Source organism: Gopherus evgoodei, chromosome 13 (assembly GCF_007399415.2).
Source record: "Gopherus evgoodei ecotype Sinaloan lineage chromosome 13, rGopEvg1_v1.p, whole genome shotgun sequence".
In the NCBI taxonomy this organism is placed as follows: domain Eukaryota; kingdom Metazoa; phylum Chordata; order Testudines; family Testudinidae; genus Gopherus; species Gopherus evgoodei.
In genome coordinates this window covers 4,228,589-4,239,552 of record NC_044334.1, presented here as the reverse complement: position 1 = coordinate 4,239,552, position 10,964 = coordinate 4,228,589, and the positions used below count along the sequence as shown (strand labels likewise).

The 10,964-nt window shown below is 42.7% G+C and overlaps 1 protein-coding gene across 6 annotated transcripts in view; it reads right to left on the bottom strand.

The window, feature by feature from the left end:
* Nucleotides 1–3,870: 3,870 nt before the first annotated feature.
* The window catches only part of SSH1 (slingshot protein phosphatase 1), a 59,674-nt gene continuing 52,580 nt past the window's right edge, over nucleotides 3,871–10,964 (bottom strand). For all 6 annotated transcript variants that reach the window (XM_030582737.1, XM_030582738.1, XM_030582740.1 and 3 more), the window contains one exon: nucleotides 3,871–10,880. In XM_030582737.1, the coding sequence (XP_030438597.1) occupies nucleotides 9,603–10,880 (1,278 nt within the window). In that variant the 3' untranslated portion in view covers nucleotides 3,871–9,602. The remainder of the gene's footprint in view (nucleotides 10,881–10,964) is intronic.

Below are 10,964 nucleotides of genomic sequence, written 5' to 3'. Positions count from 1 at the left end.
AACAATCTGGAGTGAGCACAATTCAGACAAATACCAGGCAGCAACCATGGGGGCCTGTGCAAAGAGTTTCAAAAGCAACAAAGAGGAAAAGGAACCAGCCATAAAAGAAACACAAGTTTCACAAGGGTGGGCGTGGATGTCAACAGTTCAGAATAAAAAATTAATGAAAGATCCTCAGTCTGGCCTAGACAGTCATTTCCCATCAGCTCTAAGACATTTGACCATTCAGACCAGAATGGGAATTTACCCCAATGGCTGCTCTCCAAGCATGCCAGATGGCCTTCTCCAACACAGGATATTTTCCTCCCTTTTCATAATACTGACTAATGATGAGGCAGCAAGAGACTGAATTAATGTCCTCACTACCTGCATATACATAGAATGGCTATGGGTAACCAACAACCAGCCGGTCACATATGTGGCAGCAGAGCTAATGCAGGTCCAAGAAAAGATGTGTTCAGTGCATTCCTTGATCTTATGTCACTACTTAACTAGGAACAATTGACTGGTAGAAAAAAGTTATACAAAGGGCAACTGAAGATAAGGATCCACCATGGTATAATTCTCACAAGGTAGCCCAGTTTTATGGGCCATTAGTCTTAACAGCATCCTAAAATGTGTCCTATCCCTGTTTAAATACAGCCTGTATCAGACCACAATGGATCTCAGAGTTATTTGTGGAGTACACATTGCCTCGATGCCCACCTTTGCACAACCCCTCAGCAATGTTTTGGGTAAGTTCAGTGGCCCACTTTGGAGCCATCTTCATTTGCTGGCTGAGAACAGAATTTAGCTCATAATGACACCAGTGCTGGGGCTCATTCACTTAGTGGAGAGATGTCTTTAGTCCTGTTTAATTGACAGAGAGCTCCCACCTCTTGTCAAAACATCCATGGGAAGGGCTCAGCTTTTGAGGCATTGTTTTCTTCACTGCCCAGTTATCATCAAAAATGGACTTTCTTCCTCCTCCATTTAAACTGAAACTATACTAGGCTGTAGGGGCCTGGGACTGGTGTCAAATCATCCAAGGCCAAATTCCCTTTTCATTTACATCTGTGTAAATCTGAAGTAATGCCACCAAAGTCAATGGAGCCACTCTAGATTGATGCCGGTGTTAGTGAGAACGGAATGTGGTACTAGGGTTGTAATCAGCATGAAACCTACAAGGACTGACCATTCTGTCAGGCAGGTGGTGAAAGAGAGAAGGGGGGGCAGAGGGGGACACAGTCTCACCCCCTAGAAGTGTAATAAAAATCCATAGCGCTTGCTCTCTTACTCACTCACATACAACTTGTAAACTCTCTCTGTCTCTCCTCCAGGCTCCCAAGAACTGGCCACAGTTCTTTCTACAGATTCCAGGGCTTAGCTATGCTACCTATCCATACAGGCACTGCTCCCCCAGGTGGTGAATTCCTCTCCAATGGGCTCATCTTTCTCCCACAGGTCACTAGCATAGTTCAAAAGTGTGCCATTTGGCTAAACAAAGAAGCCAAATCCATGTGGCTGTACGAAGAGCTGTGGTTCCAGGATGATACTTTATAAACCCATAAAGTGCGAACAGGTTTGACATATTTCCTGCATCCCCTCCTGTTCCTAATCTCTCTGCAGAGAATAGCTGTGTGTGTTAATATTTGAACCAAACCATCACTCGCATGACACCAAGCTCCAGAGAGGCTTAAAGGTGTTGGATGCCTGACTCATTTCAATGACTTCCCGGCCTACACTTTTCACTTAGTATTTTGAGGAGTTGGCAAATTAATGTTGGCAAGAGATTAAAATACATGTGGAAGTGTCAGTTATTTCCCAGCGTCCTCACAGCATCTTAGCACTAACTGGGGCTTGCGTGGGCAGCCTCTGTTGAAAGGACCCCATGGGTTATGGAGACAAGCTCCTCTTTGAAGCTCTCCTGGAGGTCAGTGAAACCAACTGACAGTGCAGCGTGGGGTTCAGGCCTGTGTTGGCACTGCCCATGCTCCTCCTGACCAATGGCTAAATGACAGATGCCAATCTCCTGCTAAACCGGAGCTGAATCAATTTTTAAAATGTAATTTTAAAACAATACTTCTTGGGGTTAATGACTTTCTCCCAGACAATTAGCAAGTATGCCAAAGCTGAAGAACATCCTCAGCCTGTGCTTTGTTACTCTGCCAAGGTAAACACTGACATTTTCTTCCCCGAAGCAGCTTAGAGAGCAAGAACAATTCCAGGCAGTAACAAGACTCCTTAAAGGCACAAGAGACAGATGCTCACTGTTTGCCTTTAAAGGCAAAATTTGGTGAATACGTTGGAAGGGCTGATCCTACGTCCTATGGAACTTTGGTCTGGAGCAGAGTTGACTCATCACGAAAAAGGCTTCATTTTCCCAGTTACATCTTGTAACTTACAATTAATCTGCTTTAATGCTAGTTATTTGTTCTTTGAAGGAGACATTAAAACCCAGGTTTCGACTCACTACGTCAGCTAGGAGTTAAAGAGCCCACTGCACTGTCAGATAATGCTATGTATCCTCTCAAATAAAAAAATGCTCCCGTGCTGTGGACAAAATATTACTTAGCATGTAACAGCTGCTGCATTTGCCTGCACAGACACCATGCTATTGGCATTCAACTCATTACTGGGTAAGATGCTTTGAGATGCTCAGAGTCAGAAAGAGTTTCCTTAAATCCAGACTCCAGTCTCAAAAAAATCTATTGCCATTGTATATTTAATTCCTGTTCCTCTTCCATTAAACAGATTTCTATTTTTATTTCAAATAACCCCTTCCCTGCAAAAAGAAACTAAAAGAGACTTGCAGCCCACGTTCAGACTTTATTTCCAAAAATTAAATAAATGGGATTAAATAAACCCAGCAAACAAAGGGATAAACATTCTCCAAGCTAAAAGACAGCAAAGCCACTGGGAGATGAGAGTCAAATGCTGATGCTAAAACCTCTTCACAGTGAAGAATATTGGCAAAACTGCACCATGAGCTTGGAGAAGCTGCACCATAAACCAGTTACCTCAGCATTGCTAGGTCATCTCAAGGACCAATTTCTTTTGGACCTCTGGGATCTGCTGCCCCTCTAACCCAGTACCCATTTTTGTATCTCCCCCTGGGCTCTGCACTCACTGGGCCAGGTGATTCAGGAAGTCACTGGTGTAACGAAATCTTACTAAGGCCAAATTCAGACTGTATGTCAATAGGCACAGTTCTCCCTTGGCTAAACTCAGCAGTGGTACTGTAAGAGGCACAACAGCTGAAGGTGGCACAGGTTGTAAGCATGCTCCAGTCTGATTTCAGTGATTGTAAAACACAAGCCTGGCTTGTGCAGTGAGGGGAGAAAGAGAGCATGTAACAAAAAGGAAGCACGGAGGAGATAAAACTCGTGGGGGGAGAGAGAGAGGCTGCTTGATCTCACCCCCACCTGCTGGCTCCTTTTTCTCTTTCCTGCTTCCCACACCATTCCTATCACTTGACACAAAACATTACATGCATTTGCACCCCCACCGAATACCAGAGAGATTGGTGCTAGTTACCCTCCCTGACTGTTCATGCCCACTTACTCCTGGGGTCGGATTCTGATCTCAGCTATGCCAAGACCACTCCACTGGCTTTGGTGGCCTGGCAATGCAATGGTGGCCATTTATCTAAGAATCTGGCTCGTGATATGTGACATACATTCCCACATTCATCATCACCGAGTCTGGCCCTGTAAGTCAGCCGCATAGGTAGTACCGCCTTCTCAGCGACAGCTGTTTATTGACATTGATTCACCTGTAATATACCGTACACGTTTCGGAGGCTCGCACTGGCCAATCATCTGCTTTGAAATGCTGACCACAAGCTGACTATGTATGGACGTTACTCAAGAGATGGTGCAAACCTCACTTGTAAAGAAAAAAGTGTTTATTTTCCTCACAAGAAGCACATGTAATATACAGTACACTTTTACCAACAAAAGTAAAAAAAAAAAAGTGCATTATGCATCCCCTACTGCAAATGTACAGTACAAAAGATACTGCATATTTAAATATAAAAACCAGAATTAAGAAGTACAATAAAATAAAAAGAACACTGTTATCATAAAGAGTACAGCAATGCACTGAAACAGCTACTGGTTATTCATGTCCGCAGTTTATCTAACAAGGGTGATAACTATCCATGGGCCTTGGGTCAACTCTGAGGCAAGAAGAGCAGACCAACGCCTGCAAAGTGAAGGGGGATATTATTTAGTTAAAGAACACATTGAGAAATGATGACCGAAACGGTGCTATTTCTAAAACATGGAACAAAAAAAGCATACGCTGGAAATAAGGTGCCAGTTTGTGCATTTCAGATTTGATGTTGGAGTGTTCCTTGGCTTAGATCATGCCTGTAACTCTTCCAAGCGTAACGATGGCCTTCCATCTTTGGAATGTCTTGTCAAGCCCTCCTTTGCCTGCACTGTATGCAGCAATGCAGAGATAAATCATATGTGATGGGGTCAGGGCAACGGAAGCTGGAATTTATGCGGGATCCATTTACAAAGCCCATCATTTTACCCATACACACAGCAAAGGAAAACTGGTTAGCAGTTCTGACATCAGGGACGATGAGAGTTATACAGGAATCATACATGCAAATAGTAATGGTCTTACACTGAAACATCAAAGCACCAAGACAAAACAGCAAAACAACAGCGTTTACCAGCTCAGCATAAATACACAGTATTTGTAAACTATTATTAAGGCACTCAATTGTAAAAGAACAATTACAATACATAGGAGAGAAAGTAAACAGCTATCTTTTCATGCATCGAGGGTAACAACCCTGCAAGCACTGCATCTTTTGGCTACAAAAACTTTGAACTGGCATGCTAGAGCCTCTACGCATACATTGACTTAAAAAAAATAAAAAATAAACTACATGTATCGACAGTATTGTGTTGCACTAAGCAGCCAATGGATCTTCAAGTTTGATAAGCTACATTGTGCGTATGATGACACAGTTATGTTCCACAGAATAACGGAGTCTGTGTGATTATTTTCCCCAATCACGATATGGGCATTGTCGTCAACTGAATACTAAACTACCAAAGCAGTAGTTTGTATGTAGCAGAGTTTGGCAGGTCATAAAAGAAGAAAACAGGAAGGAAATAGGTTTGTTCACTTGTATTGTTAAAACACCTTGGAAATTTTCGGAAGTTTTTCAAGTCTAAGCACCTGTTAAGCTTCCATCTTAGTACAAGGTACTATGGATTGGCCAACAAATGTCAAATTGGGCGTATGTGGCAATGACCTTGTGAACAAAGGCAATGTGTATTAATATACTGCAGTGTCTTACCGCCTGGGGTTGGTTCCCTCCTGGCAGTTAGTGCTACGAGGAGTGCATGTCCCCACCCAAAGCAAACAGATGGAATTACAGCTCACTGGCAGTGGGGATGGGAACAACAGGTGTTAAGGCATCTTCAAAAGGCCGCAGCCCACTCACAAGTGCAAAACAACCTGCAGAAACAAAATTAAATGGCCACATCTGTGGGTGTCACTCCTTCCATTCTTGGAAACAGGCAATTACATGGGATTTTGAGAAGTACTCATCATTGGCCTGCCTCTATGCCCATTGAAATCAACAGTTAAGACTCCCATTGACTTCAGTGGGAGCAGTTAGACCAGAGATCAGCACTTTTAACAATCCTCGTCTAACTGAGCCCATGTGTTGTGTGCACACATGCGTGATCTGCAAACACAACTGGGAGAATTACAAATATTACCATTCTCACTCCTTTTTGCATGCAAAATTTGGACCTAAGTGACCATCTCTCCACAGGAGAAGCACAAGATTTTGCTTAATAACACTGTGCAGTCCTAGCCACAAGGGGTTAACTATCTGCTTTCTCCTACAGTGACACTATTAGGGATCCTTTAGGGTTGTTTGGATAAAGAGGGCTATCAAAAATCCATGGGAAAATAGAAATTAAATAAAATAACTAGGTCAAATTCTGCCTTGCAGCTCCAGCTTCAATGGAATAGCCCGGGTGAAAATAAGGGCAGTCTTTGTCCAACTGTGTCAGATGGGAAAGGGGCTCTCCCTGTCAGTGTGAACAGGTGCACAGATTTGCAGACAGGGAGAATCCGAACAACTGTGCAACTGGCTATGCTCACTTTGACTTTATACTAGCTGTTGTGCTGCACTCAAGCCGTGAGCACAATGTTGTGGTTTGGATGGAGCTGGTGAACAGATTAACAGCTTTCAGAAATACCTTCGCTGGTAATTTCAGCATGGACTAATAGGCTCTGAAGAAACCCTATGCAGCCATGCAGTAATCAGACATGCACTGCAATAGCTTTACCCATGCTCACTACCACCCCTCCTCCCCAATCCATCTTTTACAAATAAAACCTAAGTAAGAACAGCTAAAAGACAAGTAATAAAAATATTTGGAATACACTACAGTAGATATGGACCTGGAAATGCCCCATGATGCTTTGACATTAGGCATATCATAACAACATTAATATTTCAGATATACCACCACACCCCAGATACAGCTAAACTGAAATGTCACAACTGGGGAGGAAAGGGGGGGCATGTGTCAGTGAATTCACAGTGTATTGAAGTGATCTAGTCAGTACTGATTTCCAAGACGCACCAAAGGGTGGGTTCAGTGAAAAGAACCACACCAAGAACCAACGACAATCACAGCATCAAAAGAAGTGTTCATGCTAAATCCACTTCTGAAGGTTTATAGCCAGACAATAATACAAACACTGCAGCTAAGGGAAGGTCCAACTCTAGCAATGACATCGATTTCCCGACACTAGAAAACATGGATTACAAAATGTTTCATGTCCTCGGAGATATTGCCGTTGTTTGCCTTGCTTGAGAAGCATTTGCTTCTTTCACACATGAAATGGCAAATCTGCCATATGCTCAAGATGTATACACGTTTGTGATCCCTCTATCTAAGGAAAAATATTTATCTACTGCTTCCCAGTCCACATTTCTCCTGCTTTTAGTACAAAATTGGGGGAGTTATTTAAAAAAAAAAAAAGGAATCTCAGGTATTCTAAATGGTGGAAACCAAGGGACACTTCCCAAATGGGTAGTCAAATATTTTAAATAGCAGGTTGTAGGATCTGATGTTCAAAGTTGCAGTCTTCACTTTCCATCCCCATCTGAAAGGCTTTATCCAGCAATGGCTCTGCAAACGCAGATATTTAAAAAACAGCTCAGACTCACATGGACCTGGTTGTTAAAACCATGGACTGCAACAAATCCTTTGTTTGTTGTCACTAAGCTTTAAATTTCACCATGACACCAAAGTTAGTCTAACACATGGAATTCAGGCATTTCTGAAAATGTAGGAGCCTAAGTTCCATTTTCAAAAGCACTTAAGTCACTTAAGTCTAAATCCAACGGATATGCAATGGAACTCAGACTCCTCAGTGACTGAGGCACTTTTGAAAATTATATCCTTAATTTGGCAAAAAGATATCTCCCAGAGTTTTGGAGGTTTTTTTAAATGTGCTTCTTCTAGCAGGCTGGCAAAAGCATTCTACCACAATGTGTTACTCACCCCAGAGGCGAAGGGCCTCCTTTGACGCATGATGCAACTGGCAGGGGCGGGAGGGCAATGGTACTACAATATTTATCTGAAATTTTTCTGTACTAAATAATCACTGGGTGTGAAGACAATGACCCACAAATGAATATAGGGCTGGTTCCCATGAGGCTGTCAATGCCATGTCACTGCCCCTTTGTTGAGGGAAAGCATTTTAGAGCTAAACTGGGTTATCTGTGTGTCCAACTGGCCTGTCTCAGGAAGTGGCTCAAGCAGATTTCTTATCATCTCATTCACTCATTTTGATCAACCCCATTTTTACTTGAATTCTGTTTTATCACCAAGGGCTGAATCCTGAGGTCTGTGCCCAAGATTTTACGCAACAGACTCTCACTTGCCTGAATGAGAACTAAGCGGAAACAGAGTGTTTCTGAATTGGCCATAAACCTCCGACAGAAACTAGTACCAAGCAGCTGATGAAAAAAAGAACGATAACAGCCAGTGGCTCTGCTCTAAGAGGTAATCCTGCACAGCTGAAGCCGCTGACTTCAGAGGCTATAGGACTGAGCCCTACATGCTTCACCGTATCAGAATCTAGCTAGCAGCACCATGTTGAAGACTTAATGGTTGTTTAACACTATGGAAACTAATCTAGCTCTCCACTTTTCCTTCCTTTCTGAGATAGTCCAATATTCCATTTAGGCTAGGCCAGTAAAACTACTGCCTCCTCCTTGCACTGGCCTCACACTCTGCCCTTGGATGGGTGTGTAAGATAGTGACGCCCAGAGGAGCACCACATGTTCATCTGAGAGCAGAATTCTCCCTTCTATTGTCAATCAGGAGGAGATCATCACTGAAATTAACCTGTGCATCCCAGATAATATGTACTATAAACAAACAAGCAGGAATACTCATCCTCCCACACTGCTGAAATAATAAACCCTTTGGATGTTACTCAGTGTGGGGACTTGTAAACCGCTTCAGAGCTCAGTGACAACCATACACCTTCCTGAGATAACCTGCTGCTGCTTTGCATTTCTGCTGCAAACTCCAGGATGCGAGAAATATTCTACCAAAAATAAACTAACTTATCTCCCCAGGTTTCAAATGCAGAGAATGACAATAAAGCCAACCATCTGCCCTCTATAGCAGATGGGTCAGTCGTCTTCTCATCTCCAATGCACGCTATCAACAATCTGATCAAGCAGGGCTTCCAAAACACAAGTGCTAAACCACTGACTCCAGCATCACACGCATTTCACAGTGGTTCATGGTCACCACTATTGGCTTGTCATTATTACTGGGATAACTATCAAACCACAACAAGAGCAACAATACCTGAAGTAAAGACATTTCTTCACGTTTACAGAAGCCTTCAAAACACACAGCCTAGATGTCATTTTGTTATTAACACAAGACACTATGACAGCTAACCCTGGTTATACAGTAAAGAGGAACTATCGGGTTAGCAGATCATGTAGTCAATAAAAAAACAGCTCTACACTCTTTCACTTGACTTCATAGTTAGAGTTACTCAGTACAGTAAAGCCTACACCTCAACACTCTTTTGGGTCTTTACAGTTGATGTGTAGGAATGCTTTTCAAAAAACTTTAAATATCCTGGAATAAGCCTTAAAAAAAACCAACACAGAAATCATCAAGTACAGAGGTAGAGTTTATGTTGCCATCTACAGGTTTTTCCACAAGTGGATGTTTAAACTAGAGACTTGTGCTATGTTTGTTTTGCAAAATAAAAAAATTAAAAAATGCCATGACTTTTGTTGAGACTTTGAAATAATATTTTCAACATTTTTTTACATTATATGTATTTTAACATTATTATACTTAGCAAACAGTACTGGGAATATTGTCCTATAGGAACAGTAGGCAGTTCACACACCATGTCCTCTTCCAAGCCATGCAATGTTTTTTTTCCATTGTGCCATTCACCCTGTTCAGTTATGTCCCTCTTTCTCTCCACTTACTGCACAAGGAAGGGGGTAAAGATGTTGTATCAGATGAACTACTGGGTTCAGGCAATAAATGCTGATTAAAAAAAAAGAAAACGTACACCAGAACGTGTCAGCTTTTGCCCTTCCAAAGTGTGCTCTTCCAGTTTCCTGTGGCTGAATTTGCTAGCAGTTTGGAGCTTACGTCCACGCTCCTCAGAGAGGATTGTGACTCGCAAAGCATGGAAGACTCACTCGATTTGGCCTCTTTTGAGTTCATTAGCGTTGACACATCTATGTCACTTGATAAGTCCTCAGAGGACAAGTTAAGACACCCTAGCTTGGCAAGAGAATTGGATCTCTTCAGAGGGGAAGAAACAGTTAAACCAGCAAGTCGTAGCCTGGTTTCGATTTCCTGAGTTCGTTGTTTCACCAGACCAGGTTTCCCATGCACGCTGTGTATGCTGTCGCTACTAGAACTGCGCGTCAAGTTGGAACTCCTGGAAGATGACGGTGTATAACATATGGTCTTCAGAAAGTCCTTTGTGTAACTGCTCATGTGTTCCAGCCTGCATAGGACAGGCGTGGAGGTTTTCTGAGACAGTCCCTGTAAGGGGTTTTTGGCCTCTAACTTCTCCACATCATTCTCTGTGTCTTCAGATATTAAAGGTGCTGGACCCAGAAGAGATACTGGGCTTTGGTGCAAAGCCAAATCTTGGTTTTCCTCTGGTATACTAGCATCAATTCTGCTCATGGAGCTCTCTCTTACCAGCGATGAGGATTCTGATGGCACACTCTTCAGACGCTCCAGTTCTTTGGTATGTTTCCTAACTAAGCCAGCTTTTTGAAGCTGAATAAGAGATTCTTGATGCTGCATCAAATAACTGTTTGTGGTTGGCTTTTCCAAATCTTTGCTAAACAGCAAGTACTTCAGGTCCTTCGTGGGTTTGACATCTTTTCTGGATGGAGACTCTTCCTTCATCACTTCTGTATTCAGAGGGCTCTTCTCACAGTGGGAATTTCTCCTGGCAAGCAGTGCTTTGACAGGTATTTTTGGTGCATCTTTTGGCTTTTCAGAAATATTGCAATGCTGATCCACCACAGATTTGCAGGTGCCACCTTCCAAAACACTAGTTCCCTGCAGCAATGGAGGCAAAACATCATTTTTAGCCCTGATTATTTCCTCAGCCTGCGACTTGCTAGGCATTTGGTCCGACGAGTTAGAAGTCACATGGGAGAGGAGTGAAGGCTGAGTACAGATTGTAGAACTGCAGCACGCGGCAGCTGGATTCAGCGTCTCATACTGCTCCCCAGAGGCTTCAGCAGATGCACTGGCTGAGGAATACATGCAGTCAGTGCATGACTGGTAGGGAGGCTTGACTTTACTGAGGATTCCAAATATGGCATCGCGCTATAAAAGGAAAGAATAGGCAATAAGAAATCAGATAAACAATTCAGTGTGGATGCAGAACAGCAGAGTCAGATTAGTTTAAAA